This window comes from Octodon degus, unplaced genomic scaffold (genome assembly GCF_000260255.1).
Source record: "Octodon degus isolate 3935 unplaced genomic scaffold, OctDeg1.0 scaffold00184, whole genome shotgun sequence".
NCBI classification, from domain to species: Eukaryota; Metazoa; Chordata; class Mammalia; order Rodentia; family Octodontidae; genus Octodon; species Octodon degus.
In genome coordinates this window covers 462,388-482,360 of record NW_004524760.1, presented here as the reverse complement: position 1 = coordinate 482,360, position 19,973 = coordinate 462,388, and the positions used below count along the sequence as shown (strand labels likewise).

General features: G+C 53.6%; 1 protein-coding gene across 13 annotated transcripts in view; it reads right to left on the bottom strand.

The window, feature by feature from the left end:
* The window catches only part of Nrxn2 (neurexin 2), a 112,150-nt gene that overhangs the window by 36,481 nt on the left and 55,696 nt on the right, over window positions 1-19,973 (bottom strand). For 8 of the 13 annotated variants that reach the window (XM_004643751.2, XM_004643749.3, XM_023703905.1 and 5 more), the window contains 8 exons: window positions 17,060-17,446; window positions 16,655-16,858; window positions 9,775-9,801; window positions 8,300-8,419; window positions 7,531-7,912; window positions 6,733-6,923; window positions 5,172-5,345; window positions 4,718-4,837 (listed from right to left, as the gene is read on the bottom strand). In XM_004643751.2, coding sequence (XP_004643808.1) covers window positions 4,718-4,837; window positions 5,172-5,345; window positions 6,733-6,923; window positions 7,531-7,912; window positions 8,300-8,419; window positions 9,775-9,801; window positions 16,655-16,858; window positions 17,060-17,446 — 1,605 coding nt within the window. The remainder of the gene's footprint in view (window positions 1-4,717; window positions 4,838-5,171; window positions 5,346-6,732; window positions 6,924-7,530; window positions 7,913-8,299; window positions 8,420-9,774; window positions 9,802-16,654; window positions 16,859-17,059; window positions 17,447-19,973) is intronic. The other 5 variants (XM_023703902.1, XM_023703906.1, XM_023703904.1 and 2 more) reach the window with 1 other exon arrangement.

Sequence of the window (19,973 nt, the reverse complement as noted above, 5' to 3'; positions counted from 1 at the left end):
GGGGGCATCTCGGCCCGGGGGCGGCCGCCTCACAACCCCATGGCCAGGGGCGGGGACGCGGGGCGGCGCAGCCCCACGAAGCCCCCCTCCGGCTCCGAGCTCGGGGAGGGGGGTAGAGGTGAAGAGAAGGAAAATCAGGGCCCCAGCCTCAGTCCCGAGCCAACGAAATCAACTGGATCCCGCCGGGGAATCCGAAGTCCGCGGGGCGGCGACGCCGAGGTCCAGGACGCCTGGGTCCATCGCGAGGAGCTAGGGGTCCCCCCGCATGCCGGCGGGTCCGCGCGGCGCAGAGGGCCGTCAGAACCCCGGGGGAGGGGGCATGGTGTCGGGCGGAGATGGGGAGAGCGGGGAATCCTGCGGAAAAGCGAGCGGGGCGGGAGGGGGGCTGCGGGCTGGAGGAGGAAGAGGGACGGAGGCCGGGCTCCCCGGGAGCGCGAGGCCGACGGAGGCCGAGGAAGGAAGGAGCGGCCAGGGGGCGGGGGCAGGAGGGGGAAGGGAAGCAAATCCGGGTGAGGGGGGATGAAGGGAGAGGAGAGGGGAGCGAGGCTGAGCCCGAGAGGCGCGAGCCTGCGAGATTCCGGCAGAGAGATGGAGGCAGCGGAGTGTTGCAGCAGAGGCAGAGAGGGCTGGAAAGGAGAGGAGGGAGGGAAAAGGGGAAGGCGGGAGGGGAGGAGAGCGCGGGAGGAGGGGGCAGGGCGCAGGGACCGAGTGGCTCCGGATCTGCGGGCGGCGCTGGGCAGCTCCGCGGCGCGGCACCCGGCTAGCCCGCTCTGCGCTCGCCTCTCCTCGGCGCGCGCGCCTCCTGCCTCCGGTCCAGGCGCGCTCCCCACCCGCGCCCCTCCCCCTCGCCGCCCCTCCCCCTCCCTTCCCTCTCTCCTGCCCTCCCCTCCTCCCTCCCTCCTGAAGAAGGGGCCCTGCTGAATAATTGAACAGGACTGAGGCTGCTAGAGGCCGTTCTCTTCTTTCCCCCCTCACACACCTGGATGAGCCCCAGTAGTGCTCGATGATCCAGTGCAGAGATGTGGCCACAGCCACCTCTCCACGCGCCCCTTAGAATACACGTGCACTCTGGGACAGAGACAGGCTTCATTTGGAGACACCCATGTCCATACAGGCCCCGAGTGTGGGCAGGCAACACAGCTCAGGCACTGAGATGCACACATGTGCTCTAAACCGCTGGCACACCGGAGCACTCTCGGCGGGGCGGGTACACACGCTCGCAGGGGCACACATGCACGCACATAGGTGTGTTGGATCATGGGCAGTGAACAGCCAACGCACACACCACACACACACATCCTAAAGCTCAACTGCCAGAGCAGGGTCACCCATATCCGTACATTGTACCCAGAACCCTACAGGGACTCAAGGGTGAGACACTGCCACACACACAGACTCTCTCTTCCCCATCTGAGCGCACACAAACACACACACACACACACACACACACACACACACACACCCGCCTGGCCCCGCCCCGCCCAAGAGCCTCGGCAGCCCTCCAATCTGTCCTCTCCTTTCTTGCTGCCCTTCCCCCAGCCTTACCCTCTCCCTATACCAGGATTCCAGACACCTATCCCAGGTGTTCCATTTAGGACAAAGCCTTCCCTGGGTCATTCCTGTCCAGCTAAGGAAGTCAATTCTCCTTCAGGGTGTCCTTCTCAACCTGAGATCTGCCACTGTAAATTTTGAGGTCCCTCAGAGGCATGTATCATGACCCCAGAGCTAAGTGCAAGCAGCCTGCCTTCCTTCCATCTGGATGCCGCCTCCACGCCCACCCATATCAGACTGCGTGGACAGGACAGAGGGTGCGGTGGGGAAGGAGGCAGAAATACAGGAGGAAAGAGGGGGCAGTGGAGGGGACTCTGGGAGGGAGCTGATCAACAATGGAGCAGTGGTGGAAGGGAGAGAGGGAAGGGAAGAACAGGGAGAGCTGACAGAAAGACAGAGGGGAGGGGAAGAGAGTGGGCTTCTGCTCACTGATCCTGAATTCCATTTGGGAACAGAACTGTCCCAGGGAGTCCTGTGCGCTGCCCCTCACAGCTGGGTGCAGTCAGTACCCGGGTCAGCTCCCTATCGCGGCTGCCACCCTTCTACCCTTGCTGGATGTTAGGAGCCAGTATGGTCCCCAGCCCTTCAAAAGTGAAGAAAGTGTCCTCAGAGGCACCCAAGAGGGGCTTTAGGATGATGTGTGTCCCCATAAAAGACGGTAGGCTAGGCCTGCCAGAAGCTGCGCCACCCTGCTCTCTCTATCCCATTCTTGTGCCTCTAGTCCTGGAATATAGACTGACAAGGTTCTGAGCAGGCAGAAAATTTATGGCCCCAGAGGGAGGGAGGGAGGAGTCAGTGGCAAGAAGAGAGGAAGGGAAACCGCCTAGAGGCCAATCAATATTGGTGAGTGGGAACTGAAGTCGGAGGGCGTGATGCTGGGGGTAAAACAGGAGAGAGAGACAGAGGTGTTCAGGAGATCAATAGAGGCTGCAGAGATGAGCAGAGACAGGCAGAGAGGGAGAGGCACTGACCTCCTGGAGAGGCAGGAGACAGTCAGACAGTAAAGCCCAAGGGCTTCAGGTGAGGAAGTGCCCCCAGCACCACCCCCCTTCAGTGTCTCCTCTGCTTTCTCTCCCCTTTCCTCTCCCTCATCAGAGAAGGATTCTCTTCATCTGATTTTTCTCTCCCATCTTCCCAGAGCAGACTCCTGAGCCTTAGAGGAAAACAAAAGTCCCTTTACCACTTCCGGTGGTAGTCACAGGTGGAGAAACCAAGGCAATGAGAGTAAAGTATGTCCTGAAGGTTGAAGTTTCTTCCCCCTCCTTCTTCTTCTCTTCCTCCTCCTCCTCCTCCTCCTCCTGCATCTCCCATCAAACAATGTCATACCCCAGCAGGACCCTCTGCCTGTCTGCTTTGGCCTCACCTCCCTCCTCCCTCTCCTCAGGCCCAGATTCTTCTGTGCTCCCAGGGCTCTCCCAGTAGCTGTATCTCTGGCCTGGGCTTCTGTTTGACCTTGCGCACACAGAAGCCCCAAGAAGACGAGTCACAGAGAGGGCATGAAAAAGCGGACAGGAGCAGCCTCAGGAGACATGCCCTAGTGGGAACTCCAACCACAGGATCTCAGAGGGTCCCGAGGTACACCCACCTTATCTTTAGTTCCATCATTTGGCTCAGGCTACACCACTGCAGACATGCAGACCAGAGCTCGGGGATGTGACATTTCCCAAAATGGACCCTGCTCTGCAACCCCAACTCTCCCTCCCTCCCACCACCCAAAGAAGTTGCTCTTCCCACCCCTGCAAGTAAGAGCCCCAGAAGCCCCTCCCCATCTCCTTTCACAGAAGCCTCCCCTATATGCAAAGTAGTGACTGTGGACGTTGTGCTTCTTAAACCAAAATCCCTCTGCTGCAGGCAAGAAATACCACCATGGATACCACCACCACCACCTCAGAATTCAGTAATTGCAGGGTTAACAATCAGAGCCTGGGGACACAGGTTCCAGCTGAGCTCTATCACCAAGCCCCTATAACTTGCTTGAGACTTGGTTTCCTCCTCAGGTAAACAGGAAAGATGGTCTTCTCCAAGAATCAAATGGAAAATCCTTTGTGAGGGCCACCAAACCATTAGCAGGGAGTGTTCCTATCAAGCAACAAAGTTACCATCTCCTTCAGATCTGTGCCAAGTTGAACCACCTGGTGGGAAGAAGCCCAACCACAGCCTCACCCATGCTCTGGCAGCCAGGCCGGAACAGTCCCTGAGGTGGCTGTCAGGGAGGCTTTGAAAGGCACAAAGATCATCAGGTCAGATGAGGACAGTCCTGGGGGACAGAGTGGGGTGTGATGAAACCCAAGGGCTGGCAGAAAAGTGGGGAGGGTGATGAGAAGGACATTTTTTCAAAGGAGAAGGAAAAATCAACAACCAGCCAAAAGCCCCAATTCCTGGAACCAACAGATTTCCAAAGTAAGAAATGCAGGGCTCAAGTGAAGGGCCAGCAGCATGGAATAGAATCAAGAGCACTGACTCCAGCTCTTACCCAGATCCGCTACTGATACCCCCAGACATCCACTTTCCCTTTCCAGGCCTCACTTCTGTATTTGTAAGGCAGAAAAGACCTTGTATGTGTGTTTTCTGCTTGGTCTCTCAGCAGGGTCCCCTAGAACTCTCAAGCCCATGTTCCATTCAAATCCCTACTCTCAGCTCAGTCATCTGAAGGACACTCCAAAGCCCCATGTCCCCCAGTGGAAGGCTATCTTTCCTGGGCCTGACCCACCTGCCTTCCCTCAGTCAAGCTTTTTCCAGCAGTTGACCACGAACCACTAGGGACTAGAAAGGCCATGCTGAGGCCATGCTTTCTGGAGAGGGACTCAAATGATATACAAGTTGGCAGGCAGGGAGAAGAGCCAAGGGAGAACACAGGGGAGTATCCTTGTGGCTCAAAGGGACAACCTTCAGCTGGGATTCTTGGGGGAAGAGAGTCTAGCAGGGCCCATGTCCAGGGAATCCAGCTGTCCTACTAGCTCAGAATGAGGAGGCAAGGCCATCTATCAATAGAGGCCCAGAGATTCAGGCCACAGCCATCTGCACAATCTCAGAGGAAGGCTCGCCTACAGCTCCTTTGGGATCCTGGGGCAAGGAATGAGAAGCTAGCAAGCAGCACAAATCTTGGGCTCTGAGACCTTCCCTGCGGCTGGGGATGAGCCTGGCTGCCCCACCCCCAGACACTCACGGTCATTGCAGACAGGGCCTCCATAGGAAGTCATGGTGCAATCACAGGTGAATCCATCCCACTGTTGCAGGCAGACGCCCTGGTTGGCACAGGACTCTTCGGTGCAGGTGGTGCTGGGGCCTGGAAGGGGCAGGAGAAAGGAATACACCCCATGCTCAGCCAAGCACCCTCCTCTCCCAGGTGGGGAAACTTCAGATACTGCTTCCAACACGGAATGGGAATGGCAGATTTGGCTTGGCCTTGCACTGTGTGATAAGGAGCTAGGGCAGGTGGTGACAGGGGTCAAGTGACCCTTCATTCTCCTATACCCTGGCCCAGAGCTCTGGGGATAAGCTCCCTCAAGGCCTGAAAAGAAGTCACAGTGCTGACTACAGGCTGCCAGCTCCAGCCTGCCTTTGCAGCTGGCCTCTCTATACGGTCAGCAGTCACACCCCTTGATACCTTCTACACTCACCGTCACAGCCCCTCTCCACCTGCCCGATGCGATGCAGGGCATCTGCGAGGAGGTCTGGGAGGCGCCCATTCAGGTCCACAGAGGCCAGGCAGCCCTGAAAGCCATCCCGGGAGGCCACCAGCTTGGGCAGGTTGCTGAACATATTCTTGCTCAGGCCGCCAATGTACAACTCCCCTGAAAAGGGAACCAGGTCACCACCCAAGCATCTTGGCCCTCATTCACTTTCCAGGACAATGGCATCCTGCTTTCAGATCTTCCCAGCCCTCTGGGAGACTCATGGTAACCCCAAAGAGATACAGCAGTGACCTGTAGATCCCCACCCCCACCTCTTCCTACTTCCTTCTCCACTTTGCCATCTGTCTACTCTGCTCCCAGAGAAGCCCAAATGACTAGGGGAGGGGAGGGACAGCTGGAGGAACCTGCTCTGTGCTCTCTCCCACATGTTTGGTTCTAGTTCCGGCCTATAATCAGGGCCTTTCGTATATGTGCAGCCCCAACCCCTCCACCCCCGCTCCCTCACTCCCCAAATCTCCCATTCCAGAACGCTTTCAGGCCTCTTTCAATGCTCTCCTAGCAAGTTCTAAGGCTTGTGCCCTTCCCCTAGTAACTGGAGCACAAAGATCATCTCCTCAGGGACATCTGGTCTCCTGCTTGGCACATGAGTCCCTGGAAGCCTTGGACAGCATACAGCAGAGCCTCGAGGGCTTCAGCCAGCAAGCTGGTCAACCTGCTGTCTTGGCCAAGGGCTTATTAATGCATCCCAAGACCTGTGGTAGCCCCTGGGTTTGCTGCCACTCTGGATTCCCTGTGACACACCGCCCTCTACTGGGAGCAGGGAAAATTTTCAGCACCAAGCTAGGAGAATGTGCAGATCTCAGGTCTAACTGATGGGATTAAATTCACTGGTGTTTTTGGGGTTTGTTTGTTTGTTTGTTTGTTTGTTTAGGACCCTCCCCAACCTCTGACAGTTTTGGTACCATGGACACCCAGGAGTTCCTATGGGGCTGAGGCTGTTGGTACACAGATACCAGTGGACTAAGGAGCAGCCATAGGTCTCATTTCTCCCATCCCAATGTCCAGCCTACTCTTCCTGCTCTCTCAACCACCCATTCTGGGAAAAGGTGATGCCCACTGCAGAATAGGGGACCCAGATGTGACCCAGAGTGAGGCAGCCAATGCTGCAGTGCATCAGAGTAGCCCAGATCCTGCTGCTCTTTTGGCCCCTCCTCTACCGCAACCAGAGCAACACTGAGGCTTCGCCACCTTAAGGGGCCAAAGAGTTCCTTGAAAGGCCTAGCACTAAAATCAAAAGCCACCAACCACCCCACGAGACACACACTGCCACCTGTGTTTTGTTTTGAGAGGTGAACTCACAGAAGGGCTGAGCAGGACTTTGACAGGAAACTGTCAGCTAGCCATATGGGGAATGGGAATGAGAGACAGAACTAGGGCCAAGGGGAAGGGGTGGACCCAAAGGAAGCATCATAGGAAGGACTGGTCTTGCTGGGATGATGGGGTATCTGGGCCAGGGCCAGGCCTTCTCCAGAGGCCCCAGCCCCACCTTTGAGATCGAGGTTTCGGGCGCCATTGGAGTGCTGCGTGACAGTGCGGGAGTCAATCTTGAGCGTGTGCACGTTGCCTGGGTCCCTGGACACCACCACGTTGTGCCACTGGTTGTCATTGACTGGTTTGTCTGAGTTCCCCTTCATCAAGGACGGGCCATTCCCCAGGTCAAACACGTAGTGGATGTACCTGCCCCACAGTAGGGAGGAGACACTGGGTCAGGGTGGGGAATGCTGGGAAGGTAAGGAAAGAAGAGCTACAACTGCAGGGGGCCTAGGAACCATGGGGAGATGGGATTGAGGGGAGATGCTCTAGGCAGGAACCAAACCAATGACAGGAGGGCTATGGTATGAGGTCCTGTCTCAGGAAAGATACGGAGAAAGAAGGCCACCAAGGAGTTGGCTCCTGTGACAGGCTCAGAAGAGAAGCTGGAGGCGAGGAGAGGTTTGTGGACCAATAGGTTCCCCTAGAAGCCAGAACTGAACTACTCTGGGATGGGATCTTCCAAGGCAAAAAAAAGGGGGGGGCCCAAGGTGAATGCCGCCTGTAGGAGACGCTGGACAGAAAAGGGTGGCAAGATGGAAGCACTGGCAAGGCAGCAGCTGGAGAGTCCACAGCCTGGAAGGGCATGCTTCTGGTCCATCTTGGCTGAGGAGGGAACCTGCTGGTAGTTAGAGACCTAGCCTTGACCTGGGTTTTGGGCAGTGGATATGCCTAGTGGTCAGGGGAGCTGTATCTGGGTCAGCAAGGGGAAGGGGTCACTTCACTGGTAGTGCTGCAATGCCCGGCCCCTCACCCCTTGACCAGCTCGATGACAATGAAGTCATTGCCGTTGCCTGAGTTGAACAGCAGAAGCCCGTCGGGGGCCGTGGTCTTGAACTGGAAGAACAGGTGCATGGAGGCATAGGCTTGGAGTGTGGCAAGTGCCAGGTAGCTGCTTCGGCTCTTGAACGTGACAGGATCAGCCACAATGGCGCGAAGGCCAAAGCGAGCATTGAGCTCACAGTAGGTGATGTCACCATCTTTGCATTGGTCCATGTAGGGCTGGCCGTTGAACACCAGCCCACTCAGGTGCCCAATGAAGTTGGAGGGCACCACGGAGATAAACCGCCGCTCTGTCATGATGCCCGTCTCAATGTTGTGGAACTCCAGCCGTGTGTGGGCTCCTGCCATCTGTCCTGCTTGGGACAGGAGACTGAGATGAAGAGGCTGGTTATGGAGCACAGGTCATGGGATCATTTCTGGGGTAGGGCCTCAGATTCCCAGGAACATTCCCTTCACAAGAAGCCACACACTCAGTAGAGATGCCCTGGGCTAGCCCAGCTCCAGGAGTTGTGGAACTCATCACTGGAGGGCTAACAGGCTTCTGGGGAAATGCAGCCTGCAGGGAACTGACATGATGATCCCAAGGTTTCAGGTCCCCATAAAATACCACCCCAAGGAGAAAAGAGCAGAGGTAGCTCACTAGAATGATTCTCTAGAAACAGTAGACAAGGCAGTGGTCACCAAGAACCAAGTGCAGATCACTAGAACTGTGTCCGCCACCCTCAGCCCAGACTACCTACCCTCCACGGTCACATTATCCACAGATAACTGCAGGCTCTTGCCACGACGTACCACTCTCACTGTGTGCCACTCATTGTCATTAAGCTTGTGGCCTGCAAAGAGTGTCTCAGGGCCTTTACCTGCAGCACCAAGGGGGGAAGGGGGATGAGCATGAACCTACACATGCCCTAAGACAGCTTCATGCTCCACTCCAGACCCTTGGTAGCGCCACCCACACGTGTGAACACAAGGACAAACATTCACAGCCCCCAGAGTGCATGCGGTTTTCTCACAAACCCAGATGACCTGCAGACTGCCACTTTATGTGGATACAGAGGTAGCTTTCATACAGAATGTGCTGTGAATAGAGCCCATGAAGTTGTACCCTGTGGTCCTGTACACAGACACACCTACAACCAACACACTTCACCAGACTGCCAAGGACCTGCAATGTCCCAGGAGCTCCCACAACTTCACCCTCCACCCAAACACCTACCATCCCCATCTTCTGGGGACCCAATGTGGTTTCTGCACATGCATGCCTACCTCCGGGCCATGCAACCACCCTCACAGTTCATAAAGAACTGGGACAGCCAGAGGGAATGTTCTGTATTTTAGGAATTCTGATCAGTTATTCATGATTGGGATTATCTATCTCCAGAGTCTAAAATCAAATATACTTATCTTTCAAATGTTGCTAAACTTTGCAGGACTCCCAGGTCATACCTGAGCCCCTGATGGGGCTGAGGGTGCTGGTATTAAAGGGCCTCCAGTGTGCACACACCATGCCAGACCCACACACACACACACACACACACACACACACACACACACACACACGGGCCCCCAGTCACTGGTCACGATTTCTCTACCACTGCTTTCCAAGTTTTCATACTGCCTCAGGTCACCTCATCTCAGGGCATGCCATACAGAAAGAGGCCAAGCCTCCCCACCCAGCCATATACGGGCAGGCCCAGGCTCCTTTCAACTGGCTTTCTCTCTACAACCCTCACAGGAACCTTTGAAAGAGCCCGCAGTCCGCAGGAACTGGTCAGAAGCAAACAGGAGCAGCAGAGGGCCGAACTTTAGGGGCGTACACACGCCCCTCTCCTGAACGCATCTTCTTTCCTGCATGCCTCGCCTACCCCCTTGTGGCCACTGTTGGATATGCAGCAGTATATTCCCAGCCCCTCAAACTACCTCCTGCGCTAGAATGGTGGTGTTCCCAGCTGTCACCCAGCTCGTTCATGTCCACCTCTTCCTTGCCCTCCTGCTGACTTGGGCGACAAGGTTTCCTGGTCTTCCCTTTCCCACAAACGAATGAGCAACCTAACCACAGGCCCTCTGCCAAGGCTCCATTTCTGCTTCATCCTGTTCATTCTGCACCCCCCAAAATCCCTCTAGTCCTCCCCCACCCTCAATGCCCCCCACAAATCCCAGAGTCCAGCATCCCAGTCCCTTTAGGTCTCTGCAGAAGAAGAGGGAAGCCACTTACTGGGTGCGCAGCCGACGCGCAGGCAGTCTGGGGGGGCCATGGGGCGGGCGGAGGGGGAGGGGAGACAAAAAGGCAGAACAAGTTTTTTTGTTTTTTTTTTTTTTTTTTTTTTTACATCCTTCACAGGGAGGGGTATCTGCGGGCAGGGCTTCTTCCCCCCAGGGCCACTTTCCGGGGACCACGCGTGCCCAGGTGCCCTCGCCCCTTCCTCAGTTGGACCACTGTCCCTCCTGCCCCCAAGAGGGTTCCAATCCTCCCCAGAGTTGGGAGGTAAGGTGATGGGAAGAGGATTTGTGTCCCCCTTCTTAGAGGGGCACAAGCCTCTTGTGTCTGAGGGAGACGGGCACCTTAGGAATCCCAGTCGTACAGGGGTGGGGGGGTCACCAGGGGCGGAGGGCTTGACCAACCCCACATCTCCCCGTCTCTATGGAGATGGGTGGGAGGGCCAGAATCCTCACATCCCCTCTCTGGTGCGACTCCTTGCTCCGAGTCTGGTTGTGACATGTCACTCCTTATTCTCTGAGCTCAATGGAGGAGTCTGCCCCAGAGCCCCCTTCCTGAGGCCATACACCCTCCAAAGTCCCAGGGGCTGACACCACCCTTACAGGAACCTTTCTCCTATCCCTCCTTATCCTAGGGGATGCAGGGCTGCCCCTAGAGTTGGGGAGGCTTCCACCTAAACAAACATTTCATCTTTTTTTCTTTCTTTCTTTTCTTTCTTTTTTTTTTTTTTTTTTTTTTTTTTTTTTTTTTTTTTTTGCGGAACCGGGGATTGAACTCAGGCCCTTGCACTTGCCAGGCAAGTGCTTGTTCAACTGAGCTATCTCCCTAGCCTCTCCCCTCTTTTTTTCTTAATGTATTTGGTACAGGGTCTCACTATGCAGCTCCGACTTGTAGTGATACTCCTGTTTTCAGCCTCCTCACCACTGGGATTACAGGCATGTGCCAGCACACTGAGTAGGGGCGGGGCCAGAGGGGCATGTGGTGCCGGGGATTGAGCCCCGGTCCCTACACTTGCCTAAACAGGCACTTTATCTTTTTCTGAGAGGGGTTAAGGCTTCTTACATGGGGATACTGAGCCCTCCAAAATATGCCTTCTTCTAGGACACAAAGAGGGTCTATATGTTCCAACTTCTGCCCCTACATCATCCTGGCACTGCTATCCCCAACTTCAAGGCTGGAGGTGACCATTGTGATCAGGAAGGCCGTGTCTTTACAGTCTGTAGCCCAGAGGCTCATTCCTGAGCTAGAACATTATGCACAAGTGAGAAATGAGCCAGCCTCGCAGATGGAATAGGGCACTAGGTTTTGAGACCTAGGAGTTTCTAGCCCTTAGGGTGCCTACACTGCTTCACAAGGCCCCACCTGAGGGAGTCAGCTGCTGCAGCTGCACTGTGAAGCAGAAAAGCCTGGTCCTGTATCAGTCCTAACTTTGACTCGCTGTGTGACTGAGTGCCAGGGCCTTTCTCTGAGCCTTGGCTTCCTTTCCTATGAGCTTTGGGTTTGGAAGAGGATCCTGAACAGGGAGCTGGTGACAGGTGTGCCCTGGGATGGCCCTTTCCTTTCAGGGAGGGACTAGTCTCCAGTCCTCAGTTAACAGCAATATCCTGGGCTCCTGCAAACACAGGCTCCACCCATAGACCCCATAACCCAGGATGCACTTGGCATCCCCTGAGCCCCTGAAGGTTCCTGCAGTGGAGGTAAACAGACACCCTACAGCTCTGGAGGTTATGGGCCCCCTCAGGCAGTACAGCTGAGCTCCACACGCGTTGTCAACCGCAGCAGAAGAGTGGGGGGAGCAGCCGGGACCTTAAACCTCAGCCTAGCACCAATGGAGAAGTAGAGGAAGGTCAGAGGGCAAACACAGAAGTGAGAAGTCACAGCAAGAGGAAGTGAAACCAAAGGCATGTACATAGAGTCTTTAAAAAAAAAAACACACACACACAAGGGAAGAAGAGGCCTTGATCAGGGAAGGGATGGGATATCAGGGTCAGGGTAAAAAGGTGCTAGGCACTGGAGTCAGGTCCCGGGGGCTCTCTTGGGGCCAGCAGAGTCTTCACCAATGAAGGGTCCAAAAAAGAAAAAAAAGGGGGCTGGAAGGTCAGGTCAGAGAGGAACTTGATTCTTACCCCTCCCCAGCAGGGGAATGCCAGGATTGGAGAACCCATCTATCCAGAGAAGTGGCAGCTGCAGCCCACCCTGCAATGACTCTACCCTCAGAAGCCTGCTCTTCAGTTCACAGCGGTGATGACCACTCAGGGGAGCGAAGGCAGGGACAGGGAGCAAGCTGGAGCAGGTGGCTCCTCCGATGCACACACTTACCCAAGCACAGTTCAGGACACAGTGACCAGTCTCCCACTAATCAGGGGGGACTGCTTGTGCCTTGAGAGCAGGGAATGGATGGACATGACTGGCCTATAGGGCCCACCAAGGCCCTGGCTGCATAGAGACCAGGGCAGCAGTATGAATGTGTGATGCAACAGCAACCCATGTAAAAAAGAATGTAAGAAAACAACATGACTGCCTGTGCCCATACCACTTGGGGCCTCAAGGCTTGGCAACAGTGAGCCCACAGCTCCATGAAAGGAGAGCCTCAAGAGGCCACCTCTCAGGTGTGACATCAGAGAATGGCAGCATACACTACTAGGGCAGCCCCCGTGCAAAGCCAGCTCTCCGGCAGTGGTCACTTGAAGGGGCTCAGCAACTACTGGCCATCCCCTGGTGGGATGGTACTGGCCCTCCCCCAGCTCCAGAGATGAAAGGGTGTTGGGATGGAATGTGTATTTAGCCTGACTTAAGATGCAAACCAGAGTTAGACTTGCTCTGTGTGGCTCAACAGGGCCGAACCAGTGGGAACTTAGAACAAGAGATGATTTCAGGAGGGTAGGTAACCCTAAGGAAGCACAGCCAATAACCAAAATGGCCACCTCCAAGCCACAGACCTCCTGATACTGACCCATCAAGACAAGGGGGCAGGACAAAAGGGAGAGGAAGGGGACATAAAAGGAATTAAGACACATCATGTACATGTGCCAACTCCCCATGACAAATGTAATCATGTGCTGTAAACATGTACTAATAAAAAATTTTAAATATATTTAAAAAGAGGGTCATGTACATGGGGGCAACAAAGGAGACCCCTTAGAGCTCAGACTATGTCCTCATGTCAGCCATACAAGGACAGCTAGGATGCATCGTCATATCTGATAGAGAACAACTCCAGGAAGGAAAAATAAGTGACAGGCTGGCACAGGCCCCAAAGGCAGACCTAGGGAGGAAGGCAGGGACACAGACCACACCAGGACAGGTCAAAAAAAAAAAAAGACAAGAAAAAAAAAAGAGAGAGACAGTACCACCCTCTAGGGACAGAGACCACCTGCTCCACTCAGAGGCTGCAGACAGTTCAGGGAACCTGTTCAGTATCTACAGTCATTGAGGTTAGGGACTGAGATATGAAGCCAAATTTGGAACTCATGGGCTTTTTTATTGTTTTCCCCAGTACTAGAAAGTGAACCCAGGGCCCCAGCACCATCCCACTCCCTCTCTCTCTCTCTCTCTTTTTTTTTTTTTTTTTTTTTTGAGACAGGCTCTTGTTATATAGTACAGGCTGGCCTTGAACTCACAGCTATCCTCCTGCCTCAGCTTTCTTAGTGCTGGGATTACAGGTGCATACCACCATGTCCAGGTGTACACCACCATATCCAGGACATTTTTAAATTTTATTTTTCAGGCAGTCACTAAAATTGCCCTTGGTGGGCTCAAGCTTGTAGTCACTCTGCCTCAGGCTCCCAGAGTGCTGGGATTACAGGCCTGCACCACCAGACCGCAGCTGCAGCAGGACATTTTTTAGCTCTGTCATGTCCACAAGTCCCTAGGCCCCACCTCTGGAGATGGGGGATGGGGGCCACTCCCAGACACCCCACTATCTAGCCAGTGATAGCCTCAGCTCCCTCTTCTGGCTAAACGCCAAGTGTCTTTCCTCCCATGAGTGTCTGTGGAGCTCGCCTCCTACACCTCTGGTCTCCCTCCTTACAGAACAGGACCACAAGGTCAGAGACCAAATCTCAGGTTCCCCAGCAGCAAGTCCAACCCAGGAGTCGGGCTTTTGTGTTGTCACTTGTCCCTGAAGGCCCTTGGATAGCAGGCAGGTTGGGGATCAGATTGGGGTTCCTAGGGTGAGGTTTTGACTGAGTGGTGTTATGTGGAAATGAGTCCCCAGGCTGGGGTCCAAGCTCAACTCCCTCCCCCAGTGTGCTGTTCCTTGGAGAAGACTGGGTGGGCTACGGTGTGCTTTGTATCTGTACACCTTCAATCCCATTATTCCTTTTGAGTTCCCAAAATACCACAGAAAGCAAGCAAGTGAGGATTCTTCTCCCCATTTTACAGAGAGAAGAAAAGATTCAGAGAAGGAAAATGACTGACCCAGTAGTGAAAAACATCAGAGCTAGATGCCAGATCTTCTGGCCCCCAGCCTAGAGCTCTGCTTATCCCAGGCCCATGCTGAATGGATGGGTGGGAGCCATGTGTGCCTCCAGGGCCTACACAGTGGCCACACCTCTGTGCCTGCGGATCAGGTAGTATCTGTAGACAAATGCATCTTCTCCAAGTGTTCACTTTGACAAGCATCAGTTACACTAGAGATGGCACTCTGGCACATACATCTCTGTGGACAGGGGCAAGGGGCACTGCTGCAGTGAGAGAGGAACAGGAAGACAGTTCTGACGGCTATCAGCCTAGGAGACTATTCTTAACAGTACAAGTCTTTCAGGAGGACTACCTTATTCTCTGGCTTCTGAAAACTTATGTGGCAGAGACAGAAAAACATGCCCATGGGAGAGTAGATTCCAGGAGTACAGGGTGCCAAAAACCCACTAAGATGAGCTTTTCTGGGCTGGGGAGATAGCTCAGCAGTCTAAGCGCCTGCCTGGTAAGCACAAGGACCCAGGTTCAATCCCCAGTGCTGCATGCCATGCTGGCCCCATGTGGAGCCAGCCACTGAAACTAGGTGTGGTGGTACACGCCTGTAATCCCAGCAGGGGAGGCTGAGAGAGGAGGATCACAAGTCCAAGCTGCGTAGCAAGACCCTGTACCAAATCAAAATAATTTTTTTTAAAAAAAGCTTTCCTGTCTAAGGATGCTGCTTCCTGCCTAGTCTAAAGATGTCTAAGCTTCTTCCCAGGGGTTCAAGGACAGTCCAAATAAGCAAAAAGTATCTGTCTTGCCTGCAGATCAAAGGCCCCCTGCTGTGCCCACCAAGCACACAGCCATGTGTTCAGCCACACAGAGAATGCACGTATGTGTACCCAGCCCTGGGCAGTCAGAAGCATGGAGTCACATACTGGGTCCTGACAGTTTAGAGGTATACTAGAGTGTTGTGCAGCCCTGAAGGGTATGCTCAAAAGGTATATCCCAGCTTGCTGTGCCCTACAGAGCTACTGCCTACCCCATGTGAGCTATGATCATAGTCCAAGCAGGCATTCAAGGACCCTTTGAGCCAATCTGAGGCCCTGGCAGCCTGCAGAGCTCCTCATGTCCAGCCCCTGCTTCTTGCAGTCAAGAGACCAAAAGGAGAAGTAATGGGCCAAAAGCCTGCTTCAGAAATGCCCTGGAGACCAAGGTTAGGATAAGATTCCAAATATTTTAAAACCCAACACTGTGTTATCTCCAGTTCAGGATGCCCATTGGCTCCAAAGGGCCCTACTTCTCCTCTAGGCTGAGGGACACCAAGTGATACTAGTGGTTTAGAGCTTCTACTTGGTAGGTCCTTGGGTGCTCTGCTTCCATATGCTTCGAGGCCAATCTCCAGTGACAGCTGTGACCTCAGCCTGCCCAGTAGGGGTCTCCTGCTCTAGAAGTTCTGAAAGGGTGACTGCTCCCTTACGCACTGTTGTGGCCCTAGCACTTAAAAGACATCCCATAGATATGAGCCGAGTGAGTATGCCCACTGCCCTCATTTTTCCTAACTATGAAATCACAAAGAAACTAAGTCCCCCCCCCACTAAAAAAAAAAAAAAAAAAAAAAAAACTAACTAACTAACTAACAGTCCCACATGAACACCTGGGGACTAGCAGGTAACATGGAGCCAAGGCCTGCTTGTCCCCATGGGTGGGAACAGAGACAGCAGTCTGATGGCAACACCCCTCTTGATAGTTCTGTGGGAGGTGATGGTAAAGGCACTGCATTTTTAGGCCAAAAATCTAGATTTAAGACAAGTCCTCTCCCACTTTCATTAGCTCTAAAACATTGGCCGAGTCAATACATGAGTTTCACAGTCTGCAAAACAGGGACAGCAACACCTGCTTTGTGATCTGCTATCTCCACAGGGCAGCTACAGGACTCAGCCATGAAAGGACACAGTGCTGACAAGGACAAGATGGCACGTCCCTGTGTGTCCAGTGTGCTGCCACAAAGACAGCTTCTAGACAGAACAGTTACGGGTAGCTGCACACAGAAGCCAGCCATTGTCATTCCCGTGTCTGCCACTATACTGACTCAGGCTGAGGACCCAGTAAGGCATCAACAAGTGTTCCCCAAATGAATGAACCAATGAATGGGTGACAAGGGGGTGTGTACCAAGCAAGAATGAGCCAGATCATTAGTGTACATGTGCAGGAGGGATGCTGCCTAGACTCCACAGGAGCGGCCTGTGAGGTGTGGCCACACTCGGTCTTCACCCTTCATTGTTATCACTCTAGGCTGTGCATCCCTGGCAAGGACAAAGCTTGCAGGGCTCTGGCCCAGGCTGTCACCTCCCACCTCCAAACTCTGCTGAAGGCACCTCTCGCTGGCACCACCACTACCAGCTTCTCCAGACAGAGGGGGGTGTGGTTCAGAGGCAGGCTGGGGAAAATGCCAGGAGGCACAGGACAGGGTGGTTACCAAGGTTGACAGTGAGCTTCATCTGCCCCCCGTCCAGCTCGAGACGCAGAGTGTCGGCAGACTCCCTGGAGGTGGTGGCCATCATGAGTCCGTAGGCCCGCTGGGACATGAAGCGGAGGGACACATCCTCTGCCTCAGTGTGCATGGCGTTGGGCAGCATGATCTTCATATACATGGAGCCATCGTAGCTCAGGACTGTGGCCTCTGCCCCGTGAGTGGGGTTAGACGGGAGATGGACAAGTAACAGCCAGTGGAGGGAAAGAGAAGACCAGAGAATCATTAACGATTACATGCTTACAAGGAGCACTCTGAAGAGGACAATGGGGCAAGGGATGGAAAGCAGGGGTCACCCTGAGGTCAGTGTGGGAACAGGAGTGGAGCTGCCTGGGGAAAGACCAGCCTCACCTCTCTCACAGACTCGCCCCAGAAAGCCAGTCCCGATGCAGTCACAGACGAAGCGGTTCCAGCCCTCTCGACAGATGCCCCCATTGCGACAGGGGGCAGACACACACTGCTTCAGGGTCTCCCGGGAGCAAAAGGGAGCGACACCCACAGCCCCTTGTGCCTCGGCCAGCCCCCGAAGGTCTCGGCTCCGTCCATCTATGAAGAGGTCTCGCACACAACCCACATAGCCAGCCCGAAGCGCTGCTGTCCACACCTCCGGGGGGAGGGGCAGGTCCACTCGGCCCCCCTCAGGGAGGCCGCCCAGGTACAGTTCACTCTCCAAGTCTAAGATCTCACTCTCCCCGGTGGCCAAGAATGGTGTGCTTCTGCTGTTCACCGAGATGGAGCCTGGGGACCAAAGGAGAGCAGGTCTCAGGGGGAAGGCAGAAAGGAAAGGAGCCACAGCCTTTGCTGTGGAATGTCCACATTCAGCAAGGAAGCCCCCAGTTCCACCTGGATCCCCACCTGACACCCCACAGTGGGCTCTGCAAGGACAAGCAGCAGCCCTGGCTCTTAAGTCCAGCCTCACGTGCCCTACTGCTCAGACCCCCTGGTAAAGGTGTCGAGGTTCAGGAGCTGTTGTGACCCTAGCCAGCTGCACTATGCTGTGGGCCTCTGTTCCACATGAGCAAGCATCACAGGAGGTACAGAAAGCAGACAGGCCTGAAACCTGAGCCCAGAAAGGCCTGGGTTTTACTGGGCCATTCCCACCAGCCACCTCCTCAAGCCAGGAACTGGAGACAGAACTTTGAGGAAGATGAAAAGATCTAAATTCAAAGGCTTTACTCCCCCACTAACACTCACTGAGTTCTTCTGAGTATATGCTGGACATCTAACACTTACCACTTGGAGTTCCACAAGCACCCTATCAAACTGGTCCTTTGAAACATTTTTTTAATGCATTTTAGTACAGTGTCTACAGGGTCTCATGACATAGATCAGACTTGTAGTGATCCTCCTGTTTTCAGCTTCCCACGCGCTGGGATTAAAGGCACATGCCACCATGCCTGCCCAGTCTCAATTGCCATCTCAGGGTGCTGTGGGGGCAGGGCCAGCATGGCACACAGGGAATTGAACCCCTGTCCCTGAGTCTGCCTAAACAGGTGCTTTAATCTGCTAAACTATTTGGCTGGCCCTAAAATAACATTTTTGAATGGCAGACGAGGCTTACAAAAATTCCAGGACCTTCCCAAGTGGCACAGTGGAGAAGGGGAGAAGCCTAAGCCCTATCCTGGTAGCAAGGCCTCAAAGCCCATGTTTTCTTCACTCCACCTAAGTACCCAGTCCTGAAGCCTGCTCCATGATCAGAAAAGATAGACAGGCAGGCTAGAAGCCAGGAGGAAAGAAGTCAGGCACTGAGCTTCCAAGTTAGAAGAGGTCTTTAGGAAAGAGTGGATTGATTTTTTTTTTTTTTTTTTTTTTTGTGTGGAACCAGGGATTGAACTCAGGCCCTTGCGCTTGGCCGGGAAGCCCTTATTCCACTAAGCCATCTCCCCAGCCACCAGGAAAGAGTGAATTAAACATGCTTTTGTCCCTTTTGGACTTCAGGTTGAAATTCAGTTGCCTTCCTGTCAGTGTTAGGACCTGGGTGTATGTGAGGTGATTGAATTGTTGATGAGGCCGACTGGATAGCTCAGCAGACTAAAGCGCCTGCTTAGGCAGAGGCAGCAGCCTGGATTCGATTCCCAGCATGCCGTACCAGCCCCACCCCCGGGGCGCACTGTGATGGCAATTGAGACTCAGCATGGTGGCACGCGCCTGTAATCCCAGCTCTTGGGAGGCTGAACATAGGAGGATCACTACAAGTCCAATCTATGTAGTGAGACCCTGTAGACCCTGTACTAAAACACAAATAATAATAATAATAATAATAACAACAACAACAACTTTCTTTCCTTTATAAATTACTCAGTCTCAGGTATTCTGTTATAGCAATAAAAAACAGATTTAAGATGATTAATTATCATAGAAAAGAGACTGGGGGAAAAAAAAAACAGGGGCTGGGGAGATAGCTGAGTAGAATAAGCACTTGCCTGGCAAGTGCAAGGCCCTGAGTTCAATCCCTGGTTCCACAAAAAAAAAAAAAAAAGAAAAAGAAAAAGAAAAAGAAAAGAAAAGAGACGGGATCAGGTGGGAGCTTCAAAGGCATTACTGAGATCTGAAGTGCAGAAACCTCCACAGTAGAAACTTTATTCTGCTTGAGTTTTTGAAGGTGGTTTTGCTTGTTTGCTTGTTTGTGGTACTGAGGACTGAACCTAGGGACTTTCTACACTGAACTATATCGTTAGCCCTTTTTATTTTTTATTTTGAGACAGGATCTCACTAATTTGATAAGTTACTCAGGCTGGGTTCAAACCTATGATTTTCCTGCCTCAGCCTTGAGTGCCTGAATTACAGGCATGTGCCACCACACTCAGCTGAAGAAAAAACTTAAAAGAAAAAAGTTTTCTTGGGAAACTTTAAAGACAAGAAAAGATGTTTTCAGTTAAAATTAGGCCTCAAAGTGGCAGGGAACTTTAGGAGAGGATACAGGAGGACGCCAGAGTGGGAGCCGAGTGGGGAACAGTGAAGGGAGCAGAATCAGGGCCTCTTTCGCAGATGTTGATCCTTATTCAGAACATCTCCTTTGCTCAAAACTTCACCTGACCTTTAAGGGCCAGCCAGATAGCTCAGCAGATTAAAGCACCTGCTTAGGCAGATGCAGGGCCTGGGTTTTGATGATTCGATTCCTGGTGTACAGTGTCAGCCCTGCCCTGGGTCGCACTGAGAAAGCAATCAAGACTGGGTGTGGGGGCTGGGGATATAGCTCAGTGGCATAAGCACTTGCCTAGCAAGCACAAGGTCCCATGTTCAATCCCCAGTGCTGGAAAAAAAA